A 19476-nucleotide genomic window follows, 5' to 3' on the forward strand; every position below is an offset into this window, starting at 1 on the left:
TCCTTTTACTAGGCAGTTGTGCTATGGCTAAAAAACTAATGAAGTTTTATTCTCAAGAGACCACTAAAGAACTTTTGTACAAAAGCTGTGCCAGCATCTCTACTAGAACACCCCACTATTAGAGACAAAGTCAACAAAAAAAAAATAATCAACCAACTCTTAAGTTTTGCATTGAAACTTCAAGAACCATTTTTGAATGCTTAAAAATATAGCATTCATTCTTAGTTCTTACGATGAAATGGGAGGGGGAAAAAAAGTTTATTGATATTAATAGCAGAAACTATATAAAAAAGAAACTGGATATAACTAATTTATTTTTTTTTAAAGCAAATAGAACAGGCAATGAAATGTCCCTTGGGACAGAGAATATGTTTTGTGTATCCACTCTAAGAGGATGTAAGTCTTCACATGCCCTAATGTGCACAACAGACAATGAAAGCTTCAACAAACCTTGTCATTCAGCCAGCAGGATGAACTTTCAAGACAGTGTTCCTAAACCAGACCATTAATTAGGAGTAAATGATTGCTGATGAAGAGTCTGCAGAAGTCAGGATTAACACTAAGTATTTCTACAATAACTCTAGGAATTGGTTGCTCTAGACTGTCCTAGTAATGCTGTGACCATTGCTTTGTTGTAGCTTTGTGAAAGATTTCAGTACTCTCTCATCACATGCAGTGATCTTTCTAAATCGGATCATAACAGTCTTGGCAGGACAGATGAGGAGGAATCCTTGCATGACTTCTGCTTGTGTTGTAGTTTCCTCTCCCCTCTTACATACCTGCAGTGTATTTGTTTTGTTGCAAGAATGTTAAACTGACAGCTCTACCACACAACTGACAAGAATAGTCTACCGTATAATTAATGCACTGTCATAGACCATCAATATTCTACCTTTCTACCTAGTCAAACTTCAGCAGAGAACTGAAAAAATCCTTTAATTTCAAGAAGAGCAATGCAGAAGTTCACCGTTCTTAAAATGAGACTTGCAAGCTCTTACAAAGGAAATAAATTCCAAAAATAGCATAGTGCACCTTATGTCATTTTTTGACTAACAGAAATACATGTTAAACTGTCAGAACAAACTTTATTACTCAAGCAAGCACAGTAATAAATGTCTTAGAGATCAACACTTCTGAATAAGGTTTTACTTTTCAACTGCAGTTGAACACAGCCAGGCACCTGAGCTACTAATGTAACTTAACTAATAAGCAGTAACCTAGAAATGCAGACTAACATCATCATTGTGCAAAATCTTCCCTACCTACTTGTCCATGAACAAAATTTTAGTACTTGTTGAAATATAAAAGACATCAGCTGTTCTTAGACTTAGCAATTTAATATGCTCCAAACACACTGTGGTTATGAAGAGCCTTATGTTCTCATGGCATCTCAAGGTTGATTTTTTTTTTTTTAAATCTAGTAAAGGACATATCAAACATGATCAATTGGGAAAAATGAAACTGCAGGTACTGATTCGTTTGGAACAGGCATCACTGGAGAGGCAGGCAGCTCTAACAGCTACATGTGGTGGGGGAGAGACACCAAAGGAAATAACTGCATTAGGAAATGATAGACAAAGTGGAAAGATGCAAAAGAGATGAGTTTAAGGATTGAAGTTTGGGGGTTGTGTTGTGGGTTTGAGTATCAATTTTTTTAAAAGGCTGAAGCAGTAAAAGAACACAGGAAAAAAAATACTATTTTTATATTTTATGCTCCAATTGAAAGATAACTCATGTTATAAATATGAGCATTATTCACAATTGTTACAGGGAATCCGAGTAAGATACACATTATTTTCTCCTCCATTATTCCATCTTCCATATTGCTTAGAATATTTATTGTGAGAACTTGGAATAAAGTGTAACCAGTATGTAGGCACAGGCTTTATCTTCTTTTCTCTATGTTTAACAATATCTGGGTCAAGAAAGTGCTACTTCAAAAGGTTTTTTTTAAATTTATATATGTATACATGTCTATATACAGACAGACATTTATCTTGTGTGTATATAAATATATATGCTTAATGTTTCTTAAAAAACTCCCAAACACCTATCAATTCAGTTTCTCAGATCTGGAATTTGATCAGATTAGTAACCACCTGTCAGCTTTAAATATTGGACTATTTGTTTCCCTGTGTCCAGTGCCTAAGATCTTGTTAATTACCTAAACTCTCTTTCTGTAGGTCTTGTTAATTACCCGTCTCCTGTCTCAGAGGACCTTGTTAATAACTTGTACAATCTCTCTAAAAAGGTCCTAATAACACATTAAAATTAAAGATGCTTTTCTTTTAGCACTTGTCAAGTGGTGTAAATTGAGAAATTTTCACATCAGTTTATTAGCCTACTGTAGTGTATTTTCCTAAACACAAACAATTTCAGAGAAATGATGCACAAGGTTTGGTCATGACACAAAACAATCTTTCTTTTCCAGGATTACTCTCAATTTCTTTAACTGTGCTCAATACAAAATCCACGTGGCTCCTGGCTGCAAATTAACCTCTTAAGTGCCGGGACAATAGAAGTAATTGTAATAATGAATGCAATTTAAAATAATGTTAGGTAGAAGCTTCAAAGTAGTGGATTTAGAAGTATGAAGACAAAGTAGTGGATTTAGAAGTATGAAGACAAATCGTTGCTGATAAATGCTGGGTAAAAATACTAGATATCCTGTGTGCTTAAAAACTCTTCTCTGGCTGTGTAAGTTCTCTGTACCTAACAGATTTTGTAATATTTGACAAAACAGCGTTTCTTGTTTCACTATGAGACTGCAGCATTTCTAAATTGTCAAGAAATCAGCTCATAAATATCTCTATTACACCTACACCAGACAATAAAACCCCCCAAACTTAACACTTACGTAATACTGCAACACCGTATCTATAAAACCCTTAAAAATACTAATTTATCCACTCAGCATTTGTAAAAGGTAACAAAATATCATCCCCATTTTACAGATCAGGAGCAGGAAGACTAAGTGATTTAGCCAAAGCCACAGAACAAGCCTTTGCCAGAGCAGAGATTAATGCAAATTAGGGGGTCCATATTTTGTGATTTCCTGACAACTAGTATTATACACAAACCAGACAGATTTTGTTTTGCTTTTCCAAAATACTTCTTAAACCTTATTGAAATAACAATAACTGTACTTAAAATAAACAGTATTTTCCAAATAATCTTGGGATACTTCTCGCTTTTAGGAAAAAAAAATAAATCCTCTAACTGGTGCTGAACCACTTCTACATTTTCTGTATCAGCAGCTGAGAAACATGTGGAGGATGTATTGATCTTCATTGTTTTAAGTAGTAAATAAGAGTAATTAGTGATGGAGTACGTACACAGCCAGTTAGCACAACTGTTGGTTGGGTGAAGGGCTATTCAGCTACTCAACTAGTTCTTCAATTCAACTACTCATCAGTCAGGGATATCATTATGAGCTGCTGTCCCACACCTCATTACTGCTTCATCACCACTACCAAACACAATTAATTAGGATGGACCTGAGCCTGGCCCAAAGCTCACCCAAGTCACTGAAAAGATCCCCGCTACCTTCACAGACATAAAAGTTCACTGGTGTCAAGAACCTGACCTTCACACTCCGCTCATGAAGGAGATTAGGTTTGGTCATTTTTTTTTGAGCTTGGGGGAAGAGGGTTGCTGTGGGTTTTTGTTTTGTTTTTCCTTCCACTTCCCACACTCTCTAGTCTGATTCCATGGACCGAGCACCCTTTTGTGGTTACAGTGTGCTCCTGAAATTCACTTTCCAGTTGAGCTTCATCAGAGAGGAATGCAGCTCATACTCTGCAGGATAATCCCATGATTCAAACAAAGACTGAACTAAGTGGGGCTAACTGGGAGATCCACCTGCAAAGCAAACTCCTCACCCACACCAGAACACTGATTTTGGACACACTTTAATAAAAATGTAACGCCTGGTTCACTGGTGGAAATGGGTTCCATCCAAAAGAGCTTAATAGCATGCTGAGTAAATAAAAAGCAACTCAAAAGTCTAAATTCCCTGTGTACACCTTCTGCATACTAAATTTGTTACTCAGACTTGTTTGTTTTGTGCCCACAGATTTATTCCATTCTTTTTTCACTGCTTTACTAGTTTGAAAAATTAAAAATGGATTCTATTCAACACATCCTCCACAGATAAAAGGTAAACTTAAAACTGTAAACTTATTAAATATGCACATCTTGTATTAGTTTCTACTTCAAAAGAGAATCATTGTACAAGACGTATTTGAAAGCAAGTGAACTTATTCTGAAAGATTCTTGCAGAACATAATACCAGAGCGTATAAAAATCGAAAGCTTCTGACTTAAATTACTGCATGCTAGATATTGTTGCATAATAGCTGCCTTATAGAAAAGGTTAAAATGTTTACTATTTTTGGCTTTTTGAAAGTAACAGAGTATCTGTTTGTCTTATCAAAAGTTTATGTTTACATAAAAGTCAAGAACTAGTAAAAGAGATTCATACAAAGAGGGTGAACAAATGACTACAGTCCTTCTGAATGGGCACTGTGATGAGCTTTTTAATTACAAAATAAAGAAGAAAAAAAAAAGTCCACCATAATTACTGTTAAAGATTTATATTTATCAAGATCTGCTGCATTCAAGAACTTCAAAAGAAGTTCACTACTTATATCTAGCATCTGCTTAATACGTTTTTCTGTTTTAAAAAAATTTAAATGCTATGTGATTTTAATTGTTATTTAAATTACTTCTTTAAAAAAGCTTATTTAAATGGCAGTTTAACTGCTGACAAACCAAGCTACAGCCTAACCTTACTCTAGAGAAATCCTTTAGTAAATAAATAATATTCTAAGATTCTGTAAACATGTTATTCACAGAAGGCACTAAGAAGATAATTCATGGAAGTCTGCCTGAGCTTCTAGCAGCCAAGCCTTTTCTATAGCTGTTTGATTTCAGTTCATTTATCCAACTCACAGCCACCATCACTTTCGTTGAGAAAACAATTCTAAGTTTAAGTCAGGAGTGCCTGCATTCTAATCTGAGAATAAAACTGAGTTGGGAAACAGTAACATAAATCTGTTCTAAAATCTTAAAGAACAAAATAGTAAGAAATACTTTTTGTTTTGTTTTGTTTTTAAAGAAAATACTAGTGTCATTAATTAAGAAATTAATAGGGAAAAAGCAAATTTCTTAGAACCATATTTTCCATTTACAACCCTAAAATTCCAGTTCAGAGCATCTTAATTTTTAATTCAATTTCTACCAAATTTAAGTCATGAAATAGAAATTAATCATTACCTTGAAAAAAAAAAAAGGACTGATAATGTCTGGCATTAGTGTACAGAAAATATGAGAATGCAAATGAGTAAAAGTTAAATAATTAACTGCTGAAATATTTATGTCATGGGAACAGTATATATAGGGGGTGTGTATGTATATATTTGTAAATAGTGTGTCTTTTCCTTACTAAAAAACAACTGTTGGATAATTTTTTTAATTTTTCTTTAAGGAAAACAAGTTAACTGTTGATAGACAAACAAAGATTAAAGTAGATTATTTAAATCAAAGTTTCTTATCAGCCCCTGGTAACATAATTCACTCAGCTTAGCACATAAACTGCTGCCTTGTGCAACAACTTGAATACACAGAACTCAGCAAGGCTACAGTGAGCCAAATAAATTCAAGCCTGACAACTACTCATGTGGGTCCTCCCATTTAGAAATAGAATGGTGTTCAGTTCTTGTGCTTCAATGTATAGAATCTAAATCCAGGTTCTTTCCCAAATGCTGATATCCATGGGATTTGTTTTCATTACTCTCATTTTCTTTACCCTTTTATTTTTTCCATTTCATCTTTCCTTTAGACTTGAAACCTTTCCCTCTAAAACCTTGACTCAGGGCAGTGCAATAATCAGCAATGACTGTTCAGTGAAAGCAGAAGACTTTCAGGAAGAACCTATTCTGAAACATGAACAAGGTCTTCCACAAACATAAATCCCCAAGAACATTTACAGTACACACTAGTAACACAAATCTAACTTCAAAATGAAGTAGGAAAATATCAAACCACATAAAAAGTTCACAACTTTGACTTAAAAACAGAGAAGCAATGATATAAATACATATAAAGCACAAAGACTGCATTCCTCAACACTTCACATTTTCATTTCTATGACATGTTCAAGATATCAGATGGAAATACAGCAAAAACCTACCTTGAAGATGGCAACGTGCTTGTAGGCTTGAAGTTGGCCAGAAATGGGTTAGTTGAATCATAATCAAAACTCTCCTGATGAGCTTCAGCAAACACACTAGGTGATTTCAAGTCAGTAGAACTGTCTGATCCCCCATTGCTAAGTTTATCTGACCTCCTGCTATCTTTTTTTCCAGTCACTCTTTCAAAAAGACTAACTTTCTCTTTCTTCTCTTTTTTAATTTCTTTTCTGATTTCACCAGGTTTGGAAAACAGACTCATGTTTGGATCCCATGTTGCTGGGCTTTCTTCAAATGGGTTCTTCTGTCTTGGCAGTGTAGCAAATTTTTGGGGTAACGAAGCACTCACATTGGTAAATGGGTCATTTTGTGCTTCAAGTGCAGTTTCATCAACTGTGCTGTCAAGCTGGTTCATTTTAGAAGTATCAACACTTAATGTCCTTCTATGTGGAGATTTTAGACTCCCTGCAAACAATCTGTCATTAGTATATTATCAATGAGACACTATATCATAGTTTATGACATGCAAAAAACTCATTTTAGCTTAGGTCTACAAGCTTTTCAACTGAGTCTCAGTTCAATAACTAAGCTATTTAAATTAAAAAAAAAAAAAAAAAGAAAAAAGAGAAGAAAGAACAGCTGTGGCCTTGACTTTGTGGTTCAGAAATGTTTATGGAGAGACACCACAGCAAACTTTTTTTTCCTGTGTGAAAACTAAGTTTTACAAAGAAGACAGCTGTGACTAGTGTGCCATTCCAGAAAGTGACAGTAGGGTATTGCTGCATAATAACTTTGAACAATGCCAAGTATTTTTTTTTTTTTAGTTCTTTGTAAAAAGTAGCTTTAAAACTTCAGTGAGAGTTTTCAGCTTTATAAACTGAGTTTTATTTTTCACAAGATGTTAGGTTGCCTAGAGTTTCCTCTAGAACACAATGCTGCATTACAACATACTCTCAAACGACAAGCTAAATTATCAGAAATAAATAAAAACATAAAAATAATAAACAATATATTATATTTAAAATATTAAAATTATTTTAAAATATTAAAAGTAAAATCATAAAAAATCCCAAAATAATATCATCAGTAAGTTACATATGCTCTGAAACAGCATTGTTGTTACCACCAACTAACGGAAGTAAAAAAAAAAAATAATTCCAGCAATAATTCTTAACTTTTTGGCCTTGTAATCTGTTCATATAGTAAAGCAACACAATTTTGAATGCTCTAATAGCAGTGAACTGCAATTATAATGGTCAAGATTGAGTAGTATGAGATTTACTTACCCCCTTCATCAACTGAACCAAAAGATTCCAGCTGACGCCTGAAAAGATGAGAGTAGCCACCTGTGCCAGACTTAATTTTTTCTGAGGAGACATGTGATCCTGTTAAATCTGACATTGAATGAGCTGATGAGAGCCGTTGAGGTCCCAAAAGAAAAGGTTTTTTTGGTTTTGATTTCATCTGTACTTCACCACTACATACCTCTATGTTTGCATCAGGTATGTGAGTACTTGGGATGATTGCAGAGGATGTATCTGAAAATGTCCCATCGTTTTTCCGACCCTTCATTTTGTCTTTTAGTTTAGCAAAAGGAGATTTGGTTTTGTCCTTCATTGACAAATCAAACATACTTGCTGTCATGTTATTCCTTGTAAACTGAATATTGACCTTGATTTCTCCTCTGTCTTTAGTTGTCTTCCCTTGTCTGGACTCCAGGCGAAACCACCTTAAAGGAGAAAAAGAGCAAGTTAAGCTGTGCTTTCTGAAGGCAGTTGGTTACTGTACCTGGTTAGTATAACTTAAGATATGAAAAACAAATTCCATAACAAAATATTAAAACATTTCTGTATTGAAAAACTTTTTTGTCTATATTTGACATGAAGCATGAAGCTCTTTGGACTGTTCACCTATTTCAAGAATCAAAGTCAACTCCATGTCAGCTTACCACACTTCAAAGCTAAGGGGTTCACCCCTGCTTACAAAGTTTGTATCTAATGTTAATTATAAAAAAAATCTATTTTATTTTGCTATTCAAAAGAACACTTGATGCTTTTAAAGTGGTCTTTATTTGGCAGTTATGTACATTACCTGAATGTATACTATGTAGCAAAGACTTCATTTAGTAACCTCTTCACTTTGATTTTGCACAGGCTTATATGCTAGCAAACATTTCTTCATCTCTGTCCCTTTTTTCTTCTAATCACTGGTTAAGATTGATGTCAACTGCACTAGCACATAAATAGCTGAGACCTCTGAGCAGTCAACTACTATTCCAGTTCTGCAACTGCAACCCCTACTAATGTTGATGGTAAGTCCATGAGCACCAGTGGCAGAACAGCCAGCATGCAGACAGGTGTATCTAACACTAGTCCCCTCACTTGCAGGTCACCAGTGGGATTAACTTCAGCAATATTTCCACAGGCTTTAGAACCATGACATAAAGCCCCATGCCTTGGAAAGAGATCAAAGGTGTGATCATCTGTTTCAAAAAGCCAAGTGTGCTTCTTTTCCAAGTCCAGCAAAGGCTTTATCATTATCCAAGTGTCTTACTCATTCCCTATTGTGCTCCATTGGCCCATGGAAGCATCTGCAGAATTATAGCTCATTATTCCTTTATCTAAATGAATGACTGACAGGCAATCCCTCCTCCAAAACTATCTTCAATAGCCTTTTCCTGTTAAAAAAAAAAAGGGTAAAAGTGTGTATTTCAGGATTGCCAGCTCCGAAAAAATGTCAGGAGAAATGCATGCACACATGCTCTCACAACAGTGCAGTATCACCATGAAGTAACTTTGGAACTGGAGACTACTAAATGAAATTACCTATCAGCACAGATACAAAACCAATTATGCACATGCACTATTCAGTACAGCCAAATACAGAAACCAAGGTCAGGAAAGGAGAAAAAAAATCCTCTGTTTCCTTTTAGATTTAATAAATATTTTTAAGGGTGACAGGTGAAATAAAACTTTCAGGCACCAATACTATTTTTTTGACTTGAGAAAATACTTCTGAAAGTGACCCACTAAAGAAGGAACTATAGGATAGAAAGTGTTGTGATATTTTTAATTGGTTTGTGATGTCCCAAAGGTTTTATATCCCACACTAAACCAGAATAACTTAGAATTATCAGACTGTCCTGGCAGTGGACAATACAAATTCAGACCAGTAGATCCAGAGGTTCAAACCAGTAGGAGGAGAGTTAAACCTTTAACACAAAAGTTTTTCTTCCATTGAGATAATTTCATTTATGTATTTTAAATTAAATGCAAAACCTGAAAGATGTTACGTGCCTAGAGAAGATGGATCATTTTTCCTTTTAGTTAATAACGTTTCACTTCTTGGTAACTGATTCCAGAAACACTTCAGGTCACCTATAGAGGCATTACAGGAAACACACACAACAGAACCAAGAGTAAATATTTTTTGTGATACATAGTATCACCCAAACTGGAAACCAAGATACCCTACTTTCTTCAAAACTCTTCTTTAAAAGAATATACATTAATATATTATCTTAAAAAAATACAAAACATACACAGCCTTAATGAGCAAGGCCTTGATCAGACAGATCCTGCCTGTGCAGAAAAAAACAAACATCCAAACATCACCCAGAAACTGAGAAAGTCCTCACCATGATTTGTCAGATATACACTAAACATAAATCTAAATACAAATTTATATATACTTGCTTTAAGAGGCTTAATTGACAGAGAGAAGCTCACTTTCTGATACTCAAAATCAATGGCTCAGCCTACACTGTAAGAAAACATACTCCCCTTTCTCCCTTGCTCCCTCACCTCACAGGTCTCAAACATTAACACTTTATCTCTGATAAGACTGCTGAATTGTCGTATGTTTCTACTTGGGAATTAGCAGAAGGTTAAACTGATGTATGACACTTGCCAACTTGTTTTAGAACGATAAATTCTGAATTCTGGCTTTTGCTGTGTGGAGAAAAGCCTTTCCTTTTAAAACTTAGTTTAGCTGAATTATTGACCTGGTTATCATGCACCAGCAACCACTCGGTATCACTATCAGTACTCACCTGTTGCTGGCACACCTCCACATCACTTTGACATTCACCAGGTCTGAAGGAGAGAATCCCAGTACACAACTAAGACAGTAGTTTGTGCATTTCTTTGCAAACTAGACTTTGAAGAACTCAACACTAAAAAGGTCAGCTGGGAAAACAAAGAAACTCTCCCTACCCTAAGAAGAGAACACAACGGCACAAGGGCTTGGACTTCATACCTGCTGGGACCAGGTTCAACACTACCACTGATTCCAACTGAATTTAATCATAAACTCTTTACTCAAGCAAAATTCCCCTGGACTTCAACGGAATTTCTATTTGAATAATGATTGCTGGATCAAATCTTTGTATAAAACACAGATATTTAATTTTCATAGGCATTTGAAGGAGGTTTCTTTGTTACCTTGGAGAGTTTATCTTGTTTGAGTTATAATGAAGGTTCCATATGCTTCAGCTCATAACACAATATGAGAAGCAGACTCAAATCATGATTTTCTTCAAATTCAAAGGCGAATAATTACTTTTTTAAACAGATGAGAACAAATGCAGGCAGCACATTTGTGTGGAACTGCACGTGAAGGAGCAACTGAGTCTGTAAATGTTTCTTATTAGAATCTGTTTCTACAACACATGGGCGTGAGCAACAAATAGAAAAAAACCTGCTCTATATATAATAGAAAAAAGAATTGCAAAATGAAGTCCACTGTTTTCAGATAACAGCATTTGGGTCCTAAAATACTAAATTCCACTACACCACTGCCAATTTTAAAAATTGTAATGCATTATAAAAGCCAATAAAACTTGCTATTTTGGTTTTGTTTACAGTACTTTTAGCCACAATAAATGCTCCATTTGTCAGGCTGCCATGAGCTTATTCTATAGAAAGCCTGTACAAAGTAGGAAAATAGCCAATAACATACACGAACAAAACAGGGTGGCTTTTATGAGAGCAGATGCCCTTTTATTTAATAACCAAATATTACATCCAGTATTGCAGACAGTCTTTATTTAAACAGACCTTGTACAAAGTCTGGCAAATTTTCCCAACTTCAAAGGAAGCCCTATTGCCTTCTGAATCACATTCATACTTCTTGCTCTCACCTTCAAAAGTTCTGTTAGGACAAAGTCCCCCATACACCCTAATTTTGACTTTTCCCCTACAGTTTCCATCAGAACAACCTTTGCTTCTTTTTCTCATCTGTTTTTGAGTGTGCTAATGGGCTTTGCCTGTCCTGCACAGGTTTCTGATTGTTTTTATTTTGCAAGCATTATATAAATTGTCATTCTGTATGCTGACAATTTTTTTTTAACAACTGAAGAGAAAATCAACATTCAAGGCTAAATAGGAAAAACCCTGCTGAAAAACTAACCCCTTACCTGAAGACACAAGGCTATTTTCCAACCATGACAAAATCACTCAGTTTGGCCATAGCTACAATTAGGGGTGGAAAAAGCAGAGCCCCGTATTTCCAAGAAGGACAGTAACCATCTCCTGCATATGACTAAAGTGAATGCTGTAGGGTTACAGTACTCAGTCCTTCAGCTTATTAAAGGTAGATAGGAGTGAAGAAGGAAACTAAAGAAATTTAATATAAATGAGCAAGTTAAAAAATTCTGGCCTGCCTATACCATCTAAATAGGTAGTGACCTACAAACATACCACTGTATGAATGCCATTTCTTCAGCTGTTCTCTACCTTCCCATTTTCTGATTTGATTTTCTTCCCATGAACTTGGGAACTCCCAGATCACTTTTGTTCATCTACACTATCTTCATTGCAGCCTTCATCCTGCATTCAACACGTATTTTGAAATCAGTATCCTGTTTCTCTTCCTCAAATAGCAAGAAGCTGATGTTTTGGTGTCTCATCCTCCAAATCTGCTGTGGAATTTGATAGTTCCAAGTCTTATTCCTCTCTCTTCTTTGAAGAGGCCTCACTCTACCTATTCTACTCTCCATGTGACAGTGAACAGGACAGGCTGACAGTATGGGTAAGAAAAAACACTATATAATTTCAATTACATTTTAATGACATCCTTATATGCTTAAACTTCAACAGCCTTCAAAACAACTAGGATACTTGTCTACTAATATCAACAGGAATACGAAGCCTGATAGCCAGCACATTCAACCTGTGTTATGACAGATACCTTCTGATTCTATATTTTTGCCAGTGCCAAAGATGGAAATTACAAAAGGAATTTTCCCACACATTTTGCTACTTCTCTAATATTCCAGTCTGCCTTCACTCTGCCAGTAACTATCTACTGAGCTGATCTAATTTCACTTTGCTGAAATCACTATATTGTACCCAAAGACTTTTGGAAAATGTTTATTTCAATTCACAAATTACTGGAGGAATTCTGCAAAAAAAAAAGCAAAAAGAAAAAAAGAAAAAAAAAAAAAAGCATGCAATCATCACGAGGCTTCTAACCTCAATTTTACAAGTAAAATCAGCATCCTGATCTGCTAAGCAACTTTAATCTGCCTACACAGTGACGAAAGGGATTTTCTACACTAGCAGGTACTTCTAAAACTACTCCTATAAGGGACCATCAAAATCCCAATGATAGAACCTGTTCATCAGCTGCCATGGACTATAAATTACTTCTTCATCTTAGATTACTATGTTCAAGCTAGAAACTTTGAAGAAATTTGCTTCACAAAATCCCATTAACATAAATGTTCACAGCTAATAAAAAATATCCAAAGTGCAGAACAGTCTTCATTAGCAGCAAACACACTTTGGAAAATGCAGAACTACCTGTTATGCTAAACCACTTGGATACCACACAGAATGACTGCCCCAAAAGTCAATAAAGAGGTAAATTAAGGCAAGGGGCTTAGCGCAGATGACATTGTGGATGAAGGAAAATGAAAAAGAAAAAAAATTATTTCTTAAAATAAGTGATGATATTCACCAAGATGAATACTATTACTTTTTGGAAACCAACTGAAATAAGATATACAAAAATAAATATCAAAGTGACATTGTAACAACACAAAACATATGGGAACTGACAAATACCACAACAACCTTACTAAGGGGTTAGCTAGCATCAACTGGAACCAAAATAATTAGTGGTCTTAGTTTACTTCTTATTTTGGCTAAAAATTACGTGTGAATACTTTTATTTTAAAAACAAAATAACTGAAGGTAGGAGAATTAAGGGCAGTTATTTCAGCTGAGTATGTGTGCAAGCATGCGTGTGTGCATGCACAAAAATGGAGAAGTATTTCAGTCCAGATGGCTCTCAGATTCTGACTCAGAACTATGGCTTATTCAAATGATGTGCTTGCATTTGCTGTCAAAATGTAAATGCTGGGAACGTTACTAGATAATCTGAAAATAGTTGCTATAATCCCTAAAAGCTGCAACTGGGCACAACTTTGTTTTCCCCCATAAAAAAATCTTTCTGTTTTGTTCCTCACTATTAACTTTCCTTCATTTTTTTTCACATTTACTGAGTGGTATCACGAAAGCAACAGCAGAAATCTGTACAGATCCTCCAGGCTACACCTTTAACAACTTTCTCAGTTACTACTCTTCCTAATTTTTTACTAGAGTGGAACAAGTTTTTCTCTTGCTTTAACCACACCATTTTGATAATTTCTCTTACAGCCTGCCACTTCCACTACTATTGAGTTTTATCAACTAAAATGCATTTCTCTGGTTTAAACTAAATGTAGGATTCAAAATTAGTAAATCATATTTATAAAGTATTATGTTTTCTAGATCTATTTTCAAAAGGCACTATTCATTAACAAGCACAAAGCCCATGACACATTTACGAGCTGCTTGTTCATAATTCAAGCTGCATTTGAAGCCACCCACTCGAGTCCTGTGTCTTGCTTATGGGGCTACAGAGGGGAGAGAGGACAAAGTAGAGGCAGTCAAGGGGGAACCTGTCCATATCCAGGAGGGAGGCTGCCAAGTAGGAATTCACATTCATTTGGAGGCAGGCATACGATTTTCATATCTTCCAGGAAGCTCAGCAGCACTAAAGAGTAAATGCTTGCAACACAGGGGCATTGATTATGGCCAGCTGTTAATTCTTTTTGTTTGTTCACTTGCTGACAAGCTGGTTTTGACTATTTTAGATGACGGAAGCAGAGGAGAATCATCTTTGATAAGGCCAGGATTCCTTCACTGTATTATGCTCAAATAACCATTTTTTACAACACTGCTGCAATTTGGGGTGGGGGTGGATGTTAAGGTATTATAGAAACCAGGGAGAAGGGGAATTCAGTCACAAATAAAAAAATGCCTCCTCCAACAAAACTTCCATAAGAAATAATAATTCTACCCCTTAAATTTTTAACATCCCAGACAAGCATTGCATCTTAAATCAGCTGAATATATAATAAAATTAGCTCTCCAGGAAAGCTAATAAAACAATGGTCAACAGATAATGTGGAATTAGAGAATAAGGACAATGCAAATACCTAAGAAATAAGCAACATCATGTTGAAAACTAATGGAAATTTGCTCCGTTGCTGTGCTCATTTAGCACACAGGAGGAAAAAAAAACACAACTAAGCACAGTCATTAAGAAAAAACAACTGAAAAATACTTCAGTAAATTAAGACATGTAAGTAAATTAGTATTTTTTTATTCCACAGTAATTAAATAATGTGTTTTAATGTTACACCTTGTCAGATCATCATCAGTATTAAGGCAATTATGAATTATAACTAAATTGAAATCATTACAAAAAATATATATCCATTAAAACAACTCATTCACTGATCATAACTGACATTTAAATTGGAAGAGGGATTCATTCTGCAGTAAACCAAAAATATTGTCATGCATTTCTCAGGATGAATTAAAAAAACCCACGGGGTTTTATTGCAAAAAAATAAAACCATGTCAGAAATCTAAGATCTGAGAAGTTAAGCTAAATATACCTCCCATAAAGCAACTATCTCCCAAATTTTTTGAACTGTTAGAAAAACCCCAGTAAAATCTCTTAGCTTCTGGAGCCTAGTTTTCAACTCTAGAGAAAGGAGCAGGAAAAGTAAAAAGAGCCTGTCCACTTCCAGCTACAGCAGAGATGCCAGAGACAAAATCACAAAGTCAGCACAGCATGATGGGCATTTTTACCCCAAGACAGGAAGAAAATTAACTAGGATCCTGCAGATGCTTTGGCGGAGGTCTCTGGATGGGACCTAGAAAGGGAACATCTGAGCCACATCTGGATATAACAGTTCCAGGAATTTTCACTTTTAAGAATCAGAAAAACCATGCATTTCAGAAAAAAAAGAGAAAGGACATCACGTGATGGTGCATTCAAAATTTTCCCAATTTATAATAAAGATACTGCTTTGTGTCACTAAATCTTGCGCCAGAGCAAGTCTAATAGAACGCAAGACGCACAAATCCTATCACGAGACCTCTGCCTGAAAACTTTACTGCAGAGTATTTTCTTAAGGTGTGTCAAATAACAAAGCTATAAAGAAAAAAGGATCATTTTTCCCCAACACAATGTTTCTGAAGCTGCAGTGAATTTTTAAGTTTCATTTCTTCCAAATTATCTTCTTCCAAGTCTTAAACAAAACATATATATGTATAAGGCTGAATGTCACACACCACACGGTCTTCCTCAGAATTCAAAATCAGCTGGTAGCCTTCACTTCTCATACCTCCTTACTAAAAAAGCACTAGGGAATTGCTGACAGGGTTCAGCATTGTGCAGAATATTAAATATCTTTTTTGCAATACCCTGGTGACTCTTGAGTCTGTCTCTTACAGCACCATATGTACAGCTGTGTTGGAAAGAGGAAGCTATTAAATATATTAAAAAGTAGAAATATTACCAATAGACACTTCATCAAATAACTGGATCTCATTCATCCCCAAACAAAGCAAGAAATGTTAAGGTTACATCAACATGAGAAAATAACTCTGGATTTAATAACACCACAAGCCTGTTGAACATATTTGAAAGTAAAAACATTGCTTAATAAAACAGATTAGTGTTTCTGAAACAATGAATATAGCTTTCAACCCTCAGAATGCTTCGGTAATAAATATATTGGACTTGGTCTTGAAAGGCACTTGGTATCTCAGTTCCCACACCACAGCCACAGCTAGAAGGTCTTTGGGTCCAAATATATTACTCTTAGTTCACTGCCAACACAGGACCAGGAATATTTTGTATCAAAAGGGATTTAATAAAAGGAGACTAAGAAAGAGTGTTTTGTTTGAGATCACATTTGCAAATACATCCCTGAAAGTCTGACCTCCTTACATACACACACACAAATACTGCATCCACATCTCCAGCTTAAAGGAAACAGCAGTGACACACACAGTCCACAAGGCCATACATGAAGACAACAACAGCTTTTCAAAAACAAACACTTAAAGACTCTGAATTATTTTTTTCAAAAGTGAGTTTCAGAAAGGTAATTTTCTAGATGTCTCAGCACCTAAAGGCATTGACAGGAAAACTGGACTTTCGGTGGCTCCTATCACGTAAGAATTTAAATCAGATTTAAGTATGTACTGCCAAAAATCCCACTAACCCCCTATCTGCACTTTTACAAGTTTGTCTCCAGAAGCCTATCAACTATCAACTTTTAATGAGATTTGCAATCTTAAATGCTGAAGTAACTTCTGAAAACAGGCTGTCGGTACAAATTCCCCCCCAGGCCCCCATCTTCTGCAGCACAGCACAGTCTTCTCGGGGAGCCCTGGTGCTTCCAGCAGTGGTCTGGGGAAGCACTGCTGCATGTTCACATACCATGAGTTCCTCTCTCACACTGCTCAGAAAGAAATGGAAAAGAACACTTACAAAGCCCTGCTAAGCACAACTTCATCTAAAAAATACCAAAGAGATATGAATGTTTGTTTAACTATCTCGAGGATGACGTAAATTACCACTTAGAAATTTTTGCAATAATTTTGTAAGACTCCAATACCAAAAAGTGATGCTAAAGAGTATGGTTCCTCAAAGGGGAAAGTGGTTTTGTTACTCACAGTAACACATGAATAATTTACGTATTTCTATTTACAAAGTTTTTACAGTTAGTAACATTTCTACTTGAGGCATTCACCTTTTTTTTTCTGTAAAGCAGGTAGGTGTTTAAACTAAAGCAGCTGCCCACAACTTGAAAGACAACTACAACCGTTGATTGAAGAATATTAAAGATCCATGTCTAAAGAGCACTGAAATTCTTTGAATCAAGTGTAAATAGAAATTAAGGCCCTGAGGCTACAGACATTACCATGTATTGCAACAAGTTAACTGGTTTGCCCTTAAAAAGATAAGCAATTAAGAAGTATAATTCCTCAGACCACAAACCCACAAGAGATTCTGCACAAACACGTTCTTTCCTATTACACGGTTAATGAACTTAGTTTCGCTAAAAGTTTAGTTTACAAAAAAACCCCACCAGGGAATAGAGAGCTTTGACTTGTCTTTGGTGCTCCTTCAACCTCAGCCACTGCAAGTAAGCAGGACCAGGTTTGAGATTATTTCTGTAGAAAGATGTCTTATCAACTAGACCTGGCTGGTGTTGCCGTACCGATTTCCACCTCCAACTGCCCGCTCCAACTCTGCTGGAGGCTGACTCCTCCCTAGCACCATCCGAGACAGACAAATGTCACTTTGATGCAAACTCCAACATCCTACCATAGACCCACCATCACCAAGAGAATCAATACCAGACTAGAACAGCTGAGATCTGGGCACAGGAGCCTTTTTACTGAGGAGACACCGGAGGACAAACAGCATCTGGCACAGGAACTTGTTCACCACTGCAGGAAGATCTGTCAGTGCTCATATGTTACTGCCTACACAGAGCTAGCCTAGAGGTCTCCATGCTGTTCTGGGACTGCCTCAGTGGGATGAGCACAATTACCCAAACACGAATCACACAGGCACGCCTGCAGTCTGCTTTACACCTACAGTCCATTCCCATAGGTTTGGAGGAGAAATTAGGCTGGTACCAGACATCTTTGTGCAACCATGTCTTCACTATATTATAACAATTTTACTAATTTAGTTGGTAAAACCCAGAGAGTCAGATACATTCACAGCTCAGCCTAATAAACTGCTGTGATGTTTACAGTTTGGGTCATTTTCGTTTGGGTTTTTTTGTTTGTTTTTGCATTCCAATGCTACAATCTCCTGGCAAATGGATTATTTTATTTGACAGAAGCATCTGTAGCTACTACCACAACAGAAACTTCTCTTCAATCTTCCCTGTTTGAGGCCTGCTGTACAGAGCAGCCTGCAGGACTGCGGCCTAAGACCAATCAAGATCAGAAAAGCACTGTGCTGCCATGGTAAGCTCTCCTTAAGTCACAGTCCATTGACTACCAAAACATAAATATAAAATGTTTAAAGACACTTTGCTGCAGCAATTGAAGGAAAACATTTTTAAAGAGAACAGCACCAGGCTTCAAGGGAGACTGAGTATCCATACGTGGTCCAAACCGAGCTAGGAGTTGAATGGGCACAACGAAGAAAGATCTTTAGAGAAAATGACTGTAATGAGTTCATGTTGCACACAAGGATTTGTCAGAAAATGTTAGTGTTATTGGCAGTCCTCCCCTGTGCTAGGGGACCATTGTGATTACTGTAAACTTCCTTCTGGAATAGGTCAGGCTGCAATGACAAAGCTGTATACGTTAGGGGCTTAGAACAGGCCACAGGAGACAAAAATATACTCATTTAATTTAAAATACATTGATAACAAGCCTGCTATTCCCCCCCCCACCAAGCACCAGTGTACCAAGAATACACATTTTAATTAAAAAAAACCAACCATCACTTACTCTGTTTTCCTCCTTTGCTTGTCTTCAAACATATCATTCAGACTTATGGCCACCTGCCCCAGGAACTTGTCCAGCCCCACCAGCGACCTGTGCATGACGATCAGGTACAGGACGTATTTTTCTGGATTCTCCTGCATGAGTAACCCGGGGAGCTCGAAGGAGGCCTCTTCCTTCCAGACGGGCTCCAGGGTCTTCTCGGCCACCGAGGTGGAATACTTCTCCTTGCCCAGCTGGATGATGGTGAAGGCGTCGTTGCTGCCGTTTTTACCTTTCGGCCTCAGACCCCTGGCTTGCAGGACCGTCACCTGCACGTGAGTTGGGAACCACTTCTGGGCTTGCTCCGCCAGCATCATCTCGGAGGATTTGGGCAGCGCCGACAAAACCCGCTGTCCCGAGTCACTGCCGGGGGGCTCCGGCGGCGGGGACACCTGCCAGGGGCTCAGCCCGCCCCTTCCCCAG

General features: G+C 36.6%; 1 protein-coding gene across 1 annotated transcript in view; it reads right to left on the reverse strand.

Moving 5' to 3' along the window:
- The window catches only part of RAB11FIP2 (RAB11 family interacting protein 2 (class I)), a 29204-nt gene extending 9832 nt beyond the window's left edge, over positions 1-19372 (reverse strand). Inside the window, exons 1-3 of the mRNA XM_010003963.1 lie at positions 19018-19372; positions 7477-7919; positions 6193-6655 (exon numbers count right to left, since the gene is read on the reverse strand). Coding sequence (XP_010002265.1) covers positions 6193-6655; positions 7477-7919; positions 19018-19370 — 1259 coding nt within the window. The 5' untranslated portion in view covers positions 19371-19372. The remainder of the gene's footprint in view (positions 1-6192; positions 6656-7476; positions 7920-19017) is intronic.
- Between the last annotated feature and the right edge of the window lie 104 nt (positions 19373-19476).

Source organism: Chaetura pelagica, unplaced genomic scaffold, assembly GCF_000747805.2.
Source record: "Chaetura pelagica isolate M959 unplaced genomic scaffold, ChaPel_1.0 scaffold248, whole genome shotgun sequence".
In the NCBI taxonomy this organism is placed as follows: Eukaryota; Metazoa; Chordata; class Aves; order Apodiformes; family Apodidae; genus Chaetura; species Chaetura pelagica.